The sequence below is a fragment of the Protobothrops mucrosquamatus genome, unplaced genomic scaffold, assembly GCF_001527695.2.
Source record: "Protobothrops mucrosquamatus isolate PMUCROS unplaced genomic scaffold, P.Mucros_1.0 scaffold63, whole genome shotgun sequence".
Classification (NCBI taxonomy): Eukaryota; Metazoa; Chordata; class Lepidosauria; order Squamata; family Viperidae; genus Protobothrops; species Protobothrops mucrosquamatus.
In genome coordinates this window covers 1,638,678-1,656,947 of record NW_015386442.1, presented here as the reverse complement: position 1 = coordinate 1,656,947, position 18,270 = coordinate 1,638,678, and the positions used below count along the sequence as shown (strand labels likewise).

Sequence of the window (18,270 nt, the reverse complement as noted above, 5' to 3'; positions counted from 1 at the left end):
TTTTTCCTCTTTGTTGGTATTGTGCTAGACTGGGCCTTTATTATCTCACTTTTCAAAATTTCCCAAGCCTCTTGAGTTGTTTTCCCCTGGAGGATTCTCATCCATGGAATCCTTCCCAAACCCTCTCTAAGTTTATTGAAATTAGCTCTCTTGAAGTCCAAGACTCTAGTTTGACTGTGTTCTATTGCTTGTGCTTCCAATATTGCATGGTCACTTCCTCCCAAGGTTCCTATGGCTTCAACACCTTCTATCATTTCATCTCTGTTAGTGAGAATTAGGTCCAAAATGGCTAATCCCCTAGTTCCCTTCTCTACTTTTTGGGAGACAAAGTTGTCTGCTAGGTTTGTCAGGAATCTGTTTGATCTTCCACTCGGTGCAGAGTTTGTCTCCCAGTTGATGTCAGGGTAATTAAAGTCCCCCATCACTATTGTGATGTGCTTCACAAACTTGATGTAGGTTTTTGCAAAATAATGTAGTCAGGCTTGGATATGTTTCTTTGTAACAAGAGGCTTCCATCTTGCCGCCTTACCCCACAGCCCAGATATACGAAGAATATGGGAGATTGTTGTCATATGTACACAATCAGTACTTGCCATAAATCCCTGCAGCTCTTTTAATGTTGCTGAAAGTCTCTTGGCAGCCTCTCCGATCAGTTTTATTCTTGTTTTTTTTAATCAATTTTTCAGGGACATTCAATTTTTGATAATTAATCCACAGCTTAATAAGATACAAAAGTGGCATTTTATTAAATATTAGATTTATGATAGATCTTTCCTCTCTAAAAAAATTAGATGCTCAGAAAAAGAAATTGTGCCAGAAAAATCAGAGATTGGATCTGTTTATTGCTAATATGTAGGAGAAGGAAACAAATGACAGGAGGGCAAATATCTTTCCAAGTTCAAGCATTCATACATTTTTGCTTTTGAAGATTCATCTTCAGAGTGCTATTTGTGCAGGAAGAAGACTCCTATTAAGGAAACAGCAGCAAATGAGATAAATTGCAGGATAAAAATATGCAAGTATAAAGCATATAAAATGCATAATCACTCCTCAGTTTAAATAGGTTGTTGTCAGGCACGAAAGGTGAAGTCCACAAGTGAAGGTTCAATTAAGTTGATTTATTGCTAAAGGACTATGAACAGGAATCTTCTCAACTAACAGTCAGCATCTGGTTAGAGTTAGATAAGGGTCAATGGCACTCAAGGGGGGGGGTTGGACTTCATTTGCTTGTGACTACATAGGGATTCTGAGATGATCACTCTTTTCACTCCACCCCCAGGTTCTGCTGTTCCTTGTCGTAGAATTGCAAGCATGTGAACACTTACTGTCAATAACTGTTTTATATAGTAATTATTTATACAAACATATTTTCATTCTAGAGTGATAAAGAAAAAGTCTTCTTTCTCATCTGTTTCCATTTTCATAGTGTTTCCAAACAAATACTTATATTTATCAATAGCAGGTGTTACTATAAGAAATATAATTTTGATCTCAAAAACAATAAGATTACGATAAACAGTTAAAGATTAACTATGTTAAAGCTACTTAATCACTTACAGAGAGAATTCTGTAGAAATTAGAAACTCCATTTATATAGCAACAATTCCACTTTATATCCTTTTAGTTAGAAGACATGGTGAATACCCAGCCATAGATACAATTGTTCATGTTGCTAAAATTTGAACCAACTAGCTTTAAGAAACATAGAGCAGGGTGATTGACCCAGCTAGATATGTTTAGCCTTGAGCAAACATATCTAAAGGTGGATAGGATAGCCAACTTCAGATAACTGAAAAAAGGTCACATAGAAAACTATCAAGGCTTCATTCTTACTCCAAAGCACATGGAATAATAGATTTAAATTATTGAAAGATAGATTCCAATAAAATATTAGGGTGAAAATATTTCTAATAGCAAGAGCAGTTTGATGGTAGAGCCAGGAGCTTTCTTTCATTAGATGTATTCAGGTGGATGCTAGACAACTCAATATTCCTTTCCAAATCTGGGATCCTAAAATAGAAGAAATCAACCTAGTCAGACTTTGTGTGAACTGTCCAAGGTTCTGATTTTGTGGCCTCAAATTTCAGATTATGTGATTATCCATATATGACTGAACCTACTGTTACTACTTCTGATTCAGCTATCGTGCCAATAACTTTTGTGTTAAAATGCTTGAAAAACCTTCTCCTGTGGACTTTTGGGTGCTTGTGATACAGCACCCAAAATACAGCAATTTAGTGCAATTTTTTGTACCCCAAACACTGATGTATAGGTTATTTAACCTACAGTATTTATTATTTATAACAGGCTTTATTTATATAGCACAAAAATGATTCAGGATTTTTTTTTCTTTTGAATATATCCAGAGCAGAATGGGAGAACTCACCTTGAACAACTTGCCATGGTCAATTCACTGCTGCCAATTCACCATGGCCAACTCATTGTGGCCAACTTGCCATGGGACAGATCACCACTGGGCAATTCAACAATTTTATTTAATTATTTAAAATAATTTAAAAATATTTTAATTTTTGTCATTCACATTTCATTTTGTCCCTCCTTTTGCATCCTTTAATTATTCTAGTCCATAATTTCTTCAATATTATGTAACTTTTGTCCCTATGGCAAGTTGTCCCACCATGAATTATCCCATGGTGAGTTGGCTGTGGTGAGTTGGCTGCGGCAAGTTGACCATGACTAGTTGGCCATGGCGAGTTGGCCACAGTGAGTTGGTTGGGGAAAGCTTGTCCTAGACCCTATCCAGCATATGGGTCCTCTGAAATCTACCAAATTTCAATATGCAGAAAGTATTTATGACCCTGACTTCTGGTGACTACACAAGCACATCCCTGCAGTATTCTTTGGCAACATTTTGGAAGTGATTTGCTCTTTTGTTTTTCTAAGGCTGAAAGAAAAGAAGAGCTCAAAATAACTCAGGGGGCTACCAGGCAAGACAAAAAGTCACATTTTCTGCCTTCTAATAAAACACCTTAACTCTCCACTAAACTGGCTCTCAAATATCTTATATACTTACTTTGTTAATCTGTGTATTAATTACAATAAAGTCTACAATTTTATAGACATTTTATACCAATTTCACTATTATAAAATTACAGTTGATTCTCCATTGTATAATCAGAAATAAGTTGAATACTTTGAACAAGTTACTATAACCAAACATCATTATATTAAGAAACAGAAATAATGTTCCATAATGTATAGACTTCTCTGTGCTACATTTCTATATGCTCTTAAACAATATACTAAAAGTCAATTGATTTTTTCCCCCAGCTTTTTTCATTGAAGTAAATTTACTTGGTTTAAAAATGCAACATCATTTTCATACATAAACTTGACCATGTACATTATTTCATCCTTATCAATATATTGCAAACACAGAGTTTTGATGAAGTTTCCTACTCAGACAGCAACAGAGATTCATGAAATAAGACTTTCTTCTTTTTGAAATGATGAGTAGATTAAAGCAGGATATATAAAAAATATAATAAAGAAATAGGTTGTTGTAATTTAGAAATACACGTGGTGATGATGATGATACGTTTGAGGCATTCACTGTAAAACCATAATCATTCTGGAAGACTTAATGAAAACAGAAGCAGAATGGAACCATAAAGCATATTTGTATTTGTATTTAGTCATTCAAACTCAAGATTACTCTCATTTTTACTCATTTTCATCATTTGATTATAACATTGTTCTAGTTTATATTGTCTTACACGTATATGGTTTGCTTTATGTATTTTTATGTTCATATTCATTGACTGGTTGGTTGATTGCAGGAGAAGATCCTGAAACAAGAAGAATGAGAACTGTAAAGAATATAGCTGATCTGAGACAGAACTTGGAAGAAACTATGTCCAGTCTTAGAGGAACTCAAATAAGCCACAGGTATTGTTTACTAGTGCAGTTGAATACATGGAACAATAAAGCAAAAACAGTAAAAAAAAAGTGCGTTGTCTAAACAGAAGATTTGATTTAAAATGTATCATATGGCTAAAGAAATAAATATCTATCAAAAAGTGAGATTTAATCATTGTACAAAAGTGCAGTATTCCAGAAAACAAATTATAAATTGTCTTTAATATCAGAATAAAATCAACTTGGATAGCTCATATTTAAACAATGCAAATCCATAATAATTGTGCTGTATGGATGAGGCCATTCTGAATGCTAAAGCATTGTATGTTACTTGTAATTTTAATCTTGCCACTTGGGTTAAAGTAAACAGTTTTAATAGAATTCAGTCTTGAGACTGTTTAAGGATGGAGAAAAACAGGTCATTCAAAGAAATATTTTTGTTAATGGTAATGACACAGCTGGGTGACACTGTAGTTGCCAAATTCTATTAAGAAAGTTGTGCTTATCATTATTTAGAATGTACTGAACTTACTGAAACAAATGGGAAACATTTCTAACTTAATCTCATTGTCATATTGCAATGAAAACATAACTTATATTAATTTTAGCTATGTATGAGTGATCCATTACATTTTTACAAGGAAGACCCTGATTTTGAAAAACTCCATTTTATTTTACTACTTGCTATTTACTATTTATCTTTCTATTGGCATCATGTCACTTAATGGACATTTAACAGGTTTTATTTTCCATTACAAGGTTCATTTTATTTTATTTAAATCTTATATATTAACATGGTTTTATCTCAAAGCCCGCCATCGCTAAAATATAGAAAATCTGAGAATGGACATTGGCTTGTTGCAGAAAAATGTCAGCCTTAGAGTGACATCTTTAAAAACAGGTGCTATTTTTCCTAAGACATGTTTATTTAAAAGTAGAACTTTTTTTGGTCTACCCTTCATCCCATATGCATAGAAATATGGAAGCCATGGTTCAACAGTTTTTGTTTTGCTTGACAGCACACTGGAGACAACATTTGACAGTACTGTGACAACTGAAGTGAATGGACGAAGCATTCCTGGCTTAACAAGCCGATCTTCTCAAGTGACCTGGAGGCTTGGACAAGCTAGTCCTCGACTCCAGGCAGGTGACGCTCCTTCCCTGGGTGGAGGGTACCCTCGCAGTGGTGCTAGTCGCTTCATCCATACTGACCCTTCTCGATTCATGTACACCACACCTCTTCGTCGTGCAGCCATCTCTCGTCTTGGGAACATCCCCCAAATTGACATGGGTGAAAAAGGAAATAGTGACCTGGACATTTCCTCTGATGTTGATGTTGGAGGGTACATGAGTGATGGGGACATTCTTGGGAAGAGCCTTCGAGCTGATGACATCAACAGTGGGTAAGATTTCTTTTTTGTAAAAATGAGATTAGAAAGAATTGTGATTTTTTAAAAGTAATTCACAAATCTGTTCGTAAACAGAAAGGAATGAGGTAAACATCTGAAAAATATGGTGAATTTGTTACTGGCTGAATTAGAACTATAATAATCTACAATGAAAGTTATCAGAGAAAATGAATTAACAAATTAATCATACATTTTACTGTTTAAAGTTTCATTTGAACTGAATTAAATTACTTAATTAAATTATAGTTATCTCCTGTCTTATTTTTTTGTTAGACTCTTTTATAGAGACAAATATACAACGTGATTTTCATGTTTAATTTTTCTGATGCAGATAAATATACATGGTTCTCTCTTTGTTAATTTTTAGAAAGGCCTTGTCTTTTTGAGGACTTTTATTATAATGAATTTATAATATTAAATGATATGGCTTGAAGTTTTATAGCTTATTATCTTCTAAAATTGCTTATCATTTAGATTACCGGTATACATAAAATTGGAATGATGGATATTCTAAAGAGAATAAAAGAAACTTTTCTAATAAAGAATATAATATACACCTAATAGAAAGCCCACTGCTTCTGTGAAATAAGCCTCATTGTTAAATTGTTTACCCTTAGGAAATGTCTCCTAATATTCAACCATAATCTGGCTTCCTGTGTTTGAAATCCATTATTCCATGTCTGGCCTTTTGGAATGACCCAGAATTTTTATTCACTTTCTTTCTTTTGTTCACACACTTTCACAGTGTTTTTCAGTCACTGTTTTTCAGAAGATTCTGCCATATTCCTCCCTATGACTTGTTATTACCAAAGTTAAACATGTATAGTACATTCAGTCTTTCTTTATAGAATTTAGATGCTAATTTCCCAATACTTTTATGATCGCTTTTTCTGAACCTATTCCGACTTGTCAAATTTTACTGGATATAATACTCCAGGTAACATCTGTGAGATGTCTTCTTATTTGCTTAATATATTATTAAGCATTGCATACATATTATATAATGTATAAAGAATAGTTATGATAATGTTAGAGATGTGTTGTTTGGGTAAATAAATGTACATGTACTTTTTTATAAAGACCTCTAAAAACTCAAATGATTTGTGTTGAATGTTAATTTGATATATGAGGAATGCTATTTTGAAAATTAAGATATCAAAAATCAGGATAGTTATTTTGACTGGAAATTGGAGTGACTCACTGCAAACTAAAATTAGAGCAAGGAGATAAATTTGTGATCTTTGATAAACTGTTTACCAAATATGGGGAAAATATTTTAAGAGGTGTGAATATCTGTAGCAAATTGGTAATATATGCTCCATTAAGAGGAATAAATGTTGCTCTTACTATAAGAATATGCTATTACTTATTTTTTTATATGATAGTGAGAGTTGGGTATGACAGGACAAACATGAAAGTAAGTTTATATGGAGAGTCATCCAGGTCATAGTTGTCTCAAAGGTGCTTTTTCAGAAGCCAACTGGACTGTTTTTTTCTTTGAGGAAGAAGAAGACATTTTGCTTCTCATCCAAGAAGCGTCATCGGTTCTGGCAGGATATGGGAGCAATGGAAGGATTGGTTCTGACAAGATAGGGGGGGAGGTTTTGAACGATCATATTTATTTGCAGTCATCTGGTTGTTAGCACTCTCCCTGAGATCTCTTGACACCATTTGGGGGTTTATCTCTGCCCTCAGGATCACCTGTATCAGAGTGCAAATGGGGGTGGAATTTTCTTGGAACTGCTAAAAGGACTGCGTTGTGACAAGAAATAGGTGGTGTCTTATCCTCCCCCTCTGTTGAGAGAGGACTGCTCATTGTTAACACAAATGGCCTCTTTAACCCTTCCTTCAAACCAATGGTCCTCTCTACATTCTGTCCACATAATGGATAGGGAGGACCATTGGTTTGAAAGAGGGATAAAAGAAGCCATTTATGTTAAAATAATAGTTGCTGGTATAGTATTTTTTTTCATGACCATTATAGTATGATGGCTCAAATATTTCTATAAATCAGGATAGAGAGAGCAAAATAGGTATGTCACAACAGATCAGTGAGCCTTTAATTTACATATGACCACCAAGTCTTACAGAAGACTAAATAACCATAATAAAATTAATTAAATTGGTCATGGACTAAACAGAAACATTTATGATTATTTAAAGGCTTTCAATAATGAATTGCAGAAAGTTCATAGTTTCTTCACTTGGAACATAATTTTGCCATGTCATAATGCTGTAACGTCCTTCCTTATCTTGGAATATAAAAGAAAATTCCAAACAGGTACAGTGTACTTTTTTGGTTTGTTTGAATCAAAATTAAGTAATAGTTCAGATAGGGATAATCAGCTTCCAAAGAATTGCTTAAGTCTTCAAAAATCTTTGAACAAGTCTAGGAATCTCCAGGATTTAGCGAGAAAGGGTTTTGAGCAATTCCAAGAATCTCACATTAAAAATTGCCTATGTATATCTATAAAACCTGAGCTTTCAGTTATAAGAAGTTATCTGTCTATGACCACTAGTTCCTTCCTTTTTTTACTGTCTCTCTACCTTTGAAAATCTTGAGTTGCTGAAATGAGATAAAGAATGTTAGACTCTGGGTTGATTCAGAGTTGAAATGTAAACACTGTAAATCATATTTAGATTCAATTGAATTATGCAAAATTTATTTCTAAGTAGACCAGCTGAGAGCTGAGTTATATTTATACTTGTTCACTGATTTAAGTTTTGTTTTGGCATTTTGTATATTCAAGTAAGGGTTAAACAGCTAGTGGGGGCACGTATATACAGGGAAACTAAATCTCCAGATCACTGGGCATGCACTGGCTTCTGAAGATCTTGAGCGTTAACACAGGAGGAGATACAAATACATGCACTCAATTGTGCAAACTTTCATTTAAATGTACTTCTGAATTCTTGGTGGATGTTAACTTTTATTGCACAAATATTTGTAAAGGATGCAACAATTTGGCTGTTTGCAAAGCGCGGCTTATATATATGCATGCCTTCATCACACTACTAAGGCTAATGTTTCCCAAAAGGTTCAGCCCTTGTACAATCACAGCCCCCTTGTAATTCATTTCGGTAAACCCTGTTGTCAAAGGTAAGTTTGAAAAAGAGGTATAATTGTTTTAAAGAGTTTATTCATTAAGTTAATAAAATTCTTAAAGCACCCACACCTTATTTTCAGAATACTGTGAAAGTTTGAGAAAAGGAAGGTTGCTTTAATGCAGTGGTTCTCAACCTGTGGGTCGGGACCCCATTTGGGGTCAATCGACCATTTCACGGGGGTTGCCAAGCAAGGCTGTCTGCCATTTTTTTGTCTGCCATTTTTTCCCCCTTTTCCGGCGGGTGCCTTACCTCCCTTGGGCTGGGCCAGCTGGTGGTCGGCCTGCTCCGTCTCTGCCGCTTGCCAGCTATGCCTCGGCCGGCGCAGGGGGCAGAACCACGCATGCGCGGCACTCCCAGGCAGGGAAAGTCCTCGACTTACGACCGGTTGGGTAGTCCTCGACTTACAACTGGTTTAGTCCTCGACTTATGACCAGTTTAGTCCTCGACTTACAACCGGTTTAGTCCTTGACTTACGATCGGTTGGGGTCGCGGCATTAAAAAGGTTGAGAACCACTGCTTTAATGAATAGTGGGGAGGTGCTGTGTTTTTTCTTATGTAAAATCCAAATACTTTTTCAAGTATGCAAAGGCCTACTTACTTTCTTCTCAGACTTTGCAGGTGATTTTGTTGCAGATGAATTCTTAATAAATTAATATGTAAAAAACATGTTATTTTCTTCTATATTTGTTTTTACTTTACCCTAAGACAGATTTGTTCAAATCTAGAAAAATATTTAATTTTAGATTTATATTCTGCCATTTATCAGGACTTGTATCATAAAGTGGAGTACTAGATGCTATTGGGTGTTATCCCTGTATTCCTAGGATTCAGACTAAGAAGGGAGGAAAATCACTGATATCACTAGCTTGAAGTCTGTGTATTCTTGGTGTTAAAAGAGAAACACATTGAAAATGTTAAAACAAATAGGTGACAATATGAATAAAAAGGTTGATTGCTGATTTTTGTTGAATATTTTACTGCTAGTAATCCTTGACTAAAAATGTAAAAAAGTATTAACTGGTTTATCAAAAGAGAAAATAAATTAGGTTGCCTTTCTTGAATGAAAATTATCGAAATGGCAGTGCTCTTAGCTAGAACATTTTTAAAGTACTGTTTCCATTTTATATTAATAAGAAAAAAGACTAATAAGCACTAAAAATACATGCTTCACCCAAGCATGCCAAACCTTATCTCTTTCATTCCCTCTTTAATTACTTTAAACCTTGAGGACAATCATCCAGGAATAATTAGGAATTAATATGAGAGAGTACTCTGTTTCATATGTGTAGCCTCTCAACTAAAAAATGTACCCTCCTAAGATTAAAGTACCTTGAACTCTTAAATATGATTTTCACCTTCTTTTTCTTAATTTGTAATTCTATTAAAATAGAAGCTGCAATAGTTTAACCCACCCTCACCGAATGCCAAATATATTTCAACTTCCAACACAGTCTGGTATCTCAGAAACTGCAAATTCCTGTGAAGAATTCATATTAGGCATCTAGTTGCTTCAAAACGTGTTCCTAGCACATAGGGGTTCTTCTGAAATGGCTAAGAAATGGCATTAAGCAAAAATGTGCTTTTTATTGATCAAGTGTAACAAAACAAATAAACAGTAGCTTACTTTAGGCTAGTAAATCAATGTTTGAAACCACTGTTTATTCTTTATTTACTGATTGCAAATATATGATATGTGAGAGACCTATGGTTTGTATCTAATGTCTTGCTTTATTCCCAGTTTGCTTTTCAGTAATGTCTAAGTTTTGAACTGTTCATAGATGCAACAGAAGCTAAAAAGATTGAAAAGCAAATGAGAGATGGGCTAATAAACCATGACTATTTTGTCTGAGATTTAGAATGTAAGAAGGTTATATTGGCATTAGATTAGAATCCTAGCTAATCCTACACAATGTTCCATTGTGACCATACAGATATTATCAAACTGTGGGAAATTCATTAGGAAGATATTATATATCCCGACCATAGTAGGTGAAGGAGAGGATACATACTGGAGCCATAATTCTATCCTCTCCTACCCTTGCAGGATGTATGATACATAGCCATGTATCCTCTGAAACATATTGTCAGGATCCAGTTATATTTCCTTTCTATCTATCTCCTCTGATCTAAAACCAATTCTTACCCTTTCCTGGGTCCTGTCATACTTTCCTGGATCCTGCTATAGAGGGAGGTTTTTTTTTATTTCTTTCACTTCCTCTATTCACTACAAAGTAACCTTTTGTTTATTCACCTCTGCTAACCATTACAATGTAACCATTTGCCTTTTATCCTATGCACCTCTGAACTTTTCCTCCTTACCGGGCAACTAGGAAAGGGTTTGTTTTTTAAAAGATACAGCCTCTGGAATCTGGTTTATTTATCCATCATCAAGTGAGGAGCTGTTGCATGATCATGTACAACGAGGCTGGATTGATGTTATCTTTCCTGGATTTAACACCTAGAAATCTGCCGGTCTGAATCACCCAGAAGAACTGCGGGATGGGGGTTGTTTAGGGACACTTTAAAACATCGATTTGTGAGGGAATCCCTCAGATCCTATCTGTCATGCCTACTATCAATTTCTCTTAATAAAAGTTTCTGTTGAAAGAAACCGTTTCCAAGAGTTCTGCTTTCTTAAGATGTGGGTTGAAGTGGTTCCTTACACATATATCAGTTTTGTGAATAAGGCCATTTTAATCAGGAAGACAATGCAGTATCAAATTTCTCCTTTGGTGGTGTAGCTGGGAAATAAAGAAGAGAGACGTAATATAGCTTATAGTAGAAAAATATTTATCCTTTTAGCTGATTATTTTCTACTATGTCTGCTGAAGCTTTCCCAAATATCAAGCAGAGATAATATTGGCAACCTAATTCTTTCAATCTGAGATGCAAAACATGGGAATTTCTGCACATACACACCCACACACCCAGAGAGAGAGAGAGAGAGAGAGAGAGAGAGAGAGAGAGAGAGAGAGAGAGAGAGAGAGAGAGAGAGAGAGAGAGAATGAATAGAAAGGGAACTCATCAAATTTTCAGATGACACTACAGGAAGCTTGCAGGAATAGCCAATACCCCAGAAAACAAGCTCAGGATCCAAAAAGATCTTGACAGACTTGAACAATGGGCCCTATCCAAAAACATGAAATTTAATGTGGAGAAAAGCAAGGTTTTACACCTGGACAGGAAAACCCAAAAGTACAAGTACAGATTAGGCAAAACCTGGCTCAAAAACAGTAACTGTGAGAGGGACTTTGGATGATCGCTTAAACATGAGCCAGCAGTGTGTGGCAGCAATCAAAAATGCTAATACAATCCTTGGTTGTATAAACAGACAATCAAAATCAGGTGAAGTATTAGTACTGCTTTATAAATCCTTAGGAAGACCACACCTGGAATACTGCATTCAGTTTTGGTCACCACCTTACAAAAATGTTGAGACTTTGAAAAAAAAATGCAAAGAAGAGCAACTAAGATGATTAAGGGCCTGGAGACAAAAACATATGAAGAACGGTTGCAGGAATCTAGATGGCCAGTTTAGAGGAAAAGGACTAGGGGTGACATGATAACAGTATTCCAAGATTTGAGGGGCTGACACAAAGAAGAGGGGGTCAACTTATTTTCCAAAGATTTAATTAAGGAAAGAAGCAACCTGGAATTAAGGAGAAACTTCCTAACAGTGATGACAATTAGCCAGTGGAATAGCTATCTGTCACAAGTCGTAGTTGCTTCATCACTGGAGGTTTTTAAGAAAAGAGGTTTTTAAGAAAAGCCATGTATCTGAAATGGTATTAGGGTCTCCTGCTTGAGCAGGGGATTGGACTAGAAGACCTCCAAGGTCCCTTCCAGCTTTATTCTGATTGAGAGAGAGAGAGTCAGAAGCAGACAGACAGACAGACAGACAGACAGACAGACAGACAGACAGACAGACAGACATAAATAAATAAATAAATAAATAAATAAATAAATAAATAAATAAATAAATAAATAAATAAATAAATAAAATACATATTACTGTTAGGTTATAAACCAGGGAAAGTAACTGTGATTAACATATTTAAATCAATAAAAGATCTTAATTGTAGATATGTTATCTTATCATTTGGTTTAATAAGGTTCACTTTGATCAATATTGCATATTCTTATTTAGAGTATAAACTGCAAGCAACAAAAGTATTACCTCTAATTCATATCAATACTTGCACTGTATAGCATAATAAAAATGTCTATAGGCAGTATCCTTTCCAACTAATTCATTTTTATATGTATTATTTTTAGTTACATGACTGATGGAGGGCTCAATCTATACACAAGAAGCTTGAATCGAATTCCTGATATAGCTGCCTCTCGAGATGTCATACAAAAAGGAATTCATGATGTGACAGTGGATGCAGACAGGTAAAGCCTCCTTTTTCTATACAAAAGTCAAGAATGTCAAATTACTACAGAAGTTTGGAAGTTATTCAGGGAAATTAATTTTCAAATATGGAGATATTGGGATCAGTAGTTATAGGTTAGGGAGCATTAAAAACAATGGCAATAAAAAACTAAGCTGGAGCTGGAGAGTTATGTGAGTAGAATTGTGTATTCTTAAAAGACACAATGACTGCCCTCAAAAAATCTCTTGTATCAACATCCACTGGACAATTATTATCAGAATGACCAATAATGTTGTGATTTATGAAGTGCTGCAAATAAATTGGCCTGTAGAATACAAAGGCAGAGCAGCTGCCTAGCAATAGTGCACACATTTAAGAATTTGTTCTTGTAAATCAGGTGATTAAAAATAATAAATTTCAGCATAGCAGAATTTGTGCTGTAATTTTTATTTTGTATTTTAGATTATTTCTTGCTTTGTGCATATGCTATAGATGATGTCCTTGTGCCTGTGGGGTGCAGCCCAGTGGCTAGTTTACAGGGAAACGGTAGGCTTCACATTTCAAATAGTTTCCCACTTCTTGAGCAGGTTCCCACTTCTTGACCAACCTGGTCAAGAAGTAGGAAACTATTTGAAATGTAGCCATCTGCTACAGCAGAGAGAATTTGAGAGTATTGCCAGTACAGCTCAGAATAATCCAAAGAGTTTTTTTATCCAAGTCACGATCAAAGGAATACGTTATCAAAAATATGAAATGGATTCTGAGTCCATGTATAATTTGTTAACTAATCTTTGAACTCAATCAAGCCCCAATTAGTATAATATTTACTTTAGCAAATAGATGGATCTATCTTAGCTATCTAGAGTAGAACAAGAATGGGTGGAAGGTTCACAGAGGGTGATTCCATCTGAAATAAGGAGGAATTTCCTGACTTAATTGCTAGTAAGCAATGGAATGCCAGGAGTTCTCCATCATGGAGATTTTTAAGAAGAGGTCGATCAGCCATTTGTCTAAGATGATACAAGAATTATCCCTTCCTGCTTTCAAGATCCCTTCCTGATACAAGAATTATTGCTTTCAAGATCCCTTCCTGCCATGTGATCAGAATTTCCATGCACATTTTTTGTTCTTGTTTGAATGGCTCACCCACAGAAGATTTTCACAACCCAGTTACCTATAATTGAATCAGTGTATATGTAAATTAAATTTGGAATTATTTATCATGTTGTTAAACCTGCTTTTCTCAGCCATACATAAACAATTAAATAATTCAGCATTTTAATCATAAGCCACAAAAGTTTGGAAGAACATAATTAAAGGCATTGCATTATGAAAATGATCTAGCTATACTATTTCTTTTGTTATTGGTTTTTTATTCAGTTTTAAGCTCGTACATATTTCTTAACACCTGGTGGTTTAAATTTCTGTTAATAATTATTTGAATGGTTTGCAAGTAATATTGTACTTTGATTATGTAAAGGATAAACTTAACTGTTTTTTATATAGAAAACCCCAGTCAGGTTCAAAATTTTATATTTGAGGTTCTTTTTGCAGCCAAATATCTGCATAATAATGTTGCTTTAAAATATCCTATCCTTCTGTATTATAATTTGGACTTGAGCATAGTATGGAATAGTTTTTGGACATTGGAAAAGCAAGACTCAGGCATATCATAGACCAGAAAAGTACAATTGTGTGTTTTAACAGTCAAATAGGCTCACACTAAAATCATAAGATATTAATTTGTTATAACTAAAGTCTTCTTTAGCAAATCTATTTACTTGTTTTATTACGCAATTGCTTTATTGTATAAATTTCAGAGAAAATAGAGCTTTCACATTTTTAATTTTTATCTCCTTGTACCAATTGAAAAAGACTTATCATTTTGAAGATTTCCTGGTACATATATTTAATTTACAGCTACTATAAAGATTTTTTTTTCTCAAATATAAAATATTGCATTTAGTTTGGGCCCACATTTTAGAAAGCAATTGAAAAATTGAAACATGTCCAGAGAATAGCAATCAAGACAGAAAGGGACCTGGAAGAATCTCCAGTTACTATTGGAAGTACCAGTTAACAGTTGGTGGTACTGGGTATGTTTAGTCAGGAGAAGAGAAGATTGTGGGAATATATTATAGTTGTCTGTCTTCAAGCAGTTAAGAGTTTTATTTAATTAAAGTCTCCGTGTGTATGCATTAGCCAAAAAAAGAATTATTATGGTAAATAATGAGAATATTTATCTCTTTACATCTGGTGCTCTTTTGATCCCTTATATTTCTAATTTTGCAGATACTAAAATTCTTAATAATAGAGGTATCCTATTTGTTACTTTGTTTTTTGCTTCACTCCCATGTAAATGGCTCAAGTACGTGTTTGGGAACTAGAGCTTATTTGTGTGTGTGTGTGTGTGTGTATGTTGATTATAGCTGTGAAATATAAAAGTGAGAGTCATTTGTATCTCTTTATTACAGGAGGAAAATTTCAGTATGTGCAGTGTAGCAGACTGTCCTAAATAGGCACCGTGCTTTAAATATACCTGCAGAGCATGCATTTTCTCTGATTTCACTGCAGCTAATTCTAGGAAGAAAACATGGAATGTTTTTCATTAGATCTGTAATTCTGTAGAAAAATTCAGGCCATGTTAATTTTAATTTCAATTTGTATAAATATTTTGTGCAGCTCTATTATCTGTGAAGATATTTAATTTTATTTATTTTAATTTATGGACATAGTCAGTTCCTAAGCATTAAATAGTTCTAGTGCTATGCAACACAAAATGCTATTTTTAATATAAATGATACTTTGCTTAGCCCCAAAGTAGTAATATATTGTAATTCATTTTTATTTTATTTTATTATTTTTATTTTATTCAGTTTTCTACTATTTAATACTATTCAGTATTAAAGATATCTAACAATATTTTTAAAAGAATATAATTCAGAAAACAATTTAAAATTAACAATAACATAGTTCCTAAATCACTTTCTGAATTTAAAATATGACAAAAGTGTCTTTATAGATTTTCTAAACACTGAAACATCGGATGCCCAATACAACTCTTTTTGACAGAAAGTTAATTTCTAAAAGGCCTTTCCTGGAGATTTTAGTAGCCACTCAGTTAAGTAACAGAAATGTGATTCTTTTGATCATCTCGAACAATTTAGGATTTTAAAGGGAATTACAAACATTTTAAATTTTGCCTAATAGGCAAGTGGCAAACCATAGATTTTTCAGAACAATATGACTATGGAAGCTTCCACAGGTTAACATCCTTCTAAACACTTTTCAAGGATAGTCTATGTGTAACATATTGTGGTAATCTAGAAAGGATGTAGATAAATAGATAAAAACTGACTCATTTCATATCACGTGAGAAGTAATTATGCAAATTCACTATTAATCATAGACACCATCTTCAAATCCAGTGACAGCCAAGGAACTAGGCGGACCCCCAGTGTGTGAAATTGTTGTTCCATGGAAAGTACAACCCTATTCAAAACAGACTGAATCTCAGACACCAGAACCCTATTTTTTAATTACTACAATATCTCTGTTTGTGTGAATTTAATTTCAGCTTGTTTCCCCTCACTTAGTTCAGTATCAAATTTTGGCTTCATGTAAATGAAGACTCAATATTCCAGACCAAAAGAATCTAAAAAGGTTAAGTCATGGCAACTGGACCAAAGTTTGTTCATCTGAGACATTTTGTTACTCATCCAAATAACTTCATCAGTCAAAATAAAAAATTAGGCAAAGAGCCGTTGTAATGTACTAAATCCTGCCACACCAACTTCAGAGGTTTTCCCCCAAAATGTATTGCAATATTATACATCATATAACACACCACAGTAAAACAGTGTTTTGCTATCAAGCATGGTGTCTTGAGGCAATGGATAGGTGTCAGCTAAATTTTGAAAAACAATTCTTGTAATAAAACTACATATACTGTAGAAATAAGCACTTAAAAAGAGCTAAAGATTCTTAATGGTTGAGAATAATTCTTTGTTCTTTTTATGATATGGTTCCTGAATTGCTTTGAAAAAACCCCACCTTTATATGTATGATACATGAATAAAATCTTTTGAGAGAATGAGAATCTTTGAACTGGTGATAAAGTCTAAGTGGGTCCCTCTCACTTATGACTGAAAGCAGCTATTTCCTTCTTATATTGAACAAAAGGAGGAGAATATATGACTGCTTTAATATGAAGAGGGAAGGTGTTTAAATCAAAATTGCAATGAAATAAAGAATGTGTTGAAAGAACTTTTCAGTGAATTTATCAATTGTTGTTGGAACAATAACCCAAAAGGAAAGAAACTGGCAAACTGTAGCTGGCCTCAACAATTCATGTTATCTGGGGTATATTTGCTTGTAAATATCTTAGACATGGTAAGAGTTCATTCATGTGTTGTATATTATTTAAACATGCTCAATATAGCCAGTGTCATCCAACTAGGGAAAGCCAGGATGCAAATTAACAGTAGTCATATCATGCCTGGACTGCTTAGAAAGCAAATTCTGATATGAAGCAATGCTGCAAAACATAACATAAGTAGAGCTGCATAAATATTTGAATTATACAAAGTTATTAACTTATAGTTCTATAACACTGATCTAAGTAAGACTGCTCACAAATAGTTTCTCATCACTCTAACAAGCTGAAGCAAATGGCTCCATGGGAATCTTTATGCGCACTGATACCCTAACATCAAAGTTTCTGTAAAGCAAGAAAAATTCCTCACAGTAATTACAGCCCAACTCACAGATTTTGCTGCATTTATAACATACTGAAATCAGAATAAAAACATTATGGAATGTTTAGCCATCAGCCTCAAAGTAACTACTAAGGGTTTGGGGTTTTTTTTGAGGACTAGAGTGACTACTTTTGTTCTTTCCTACAAACATGGTCTTCAACCACTGTCTTATTCCAAATGCTATCTTCCTTTTTATATGAAGCAAAACATTAATTAAGTTTGTACCGAAAGAAAAAGAAATGCAAGAAAGCAAAATGACTGTCTGAGGAAGCTCTGCAAATAGCTGAGGAAAGAAGGGACACGAAAGGCAAGGGAGAAAGATAAAGATTGAATGTAGAATTCCAGAGAATAGCTAGAAGAGATAAGAATGTCCTCTTAAATGAACAGTGCAAAGATATAGAAGAAAACAATAGAATAGGGAGAACCAGAGATCTCTTCAAGAAAATTGGAGATATGAAGGGAACGTTTCATGCAAAGATGGGCATGATAAAGGACCAAAATGGCAGGGACTTAACAGAGGCAGAAGTAATTTATTTATTTATTTTATTTATTATTTATTTATTACATTTATACCCCGCCCTTCTCCTGGTGGACTCAGGGCGGCTTACAGCCAGTTTAAAAAACAAAACAATCAATACAATATACAAAATTTAAAATATAGTTAAAAAGAAATATTAATATGGGCCTTTTCTTCCTTTTTTAAAAAGTTATTTAAAAACCAAATTTAAAATCCCCTTAGGC

At 34.2% G+C, this 18,270-nt stretch overlaps 1 protein-coding gene across 1 annotated transcript in view; it reads left to right on the top strand.

The window, feature by feature from the left end:
* Nucleotides 1–18,270, top strand: part of NAV3 (neuron navigator 3) — a 225,098-nt gene that overhangs the window by 128,638 nt on the left and 78,190 nt on the right. The window contains 3 exon segments of the mRNA XM_015812046.1: nt 3,801–3,909; nt 4,899–5,282; nt 12,672–12,791. Of these exon segments, the coding sequence (XP_015667532.1) occupies nt 3,801–3,909; nt 4,899–5,282; nt 12,672–12,791 (613 nt within the window).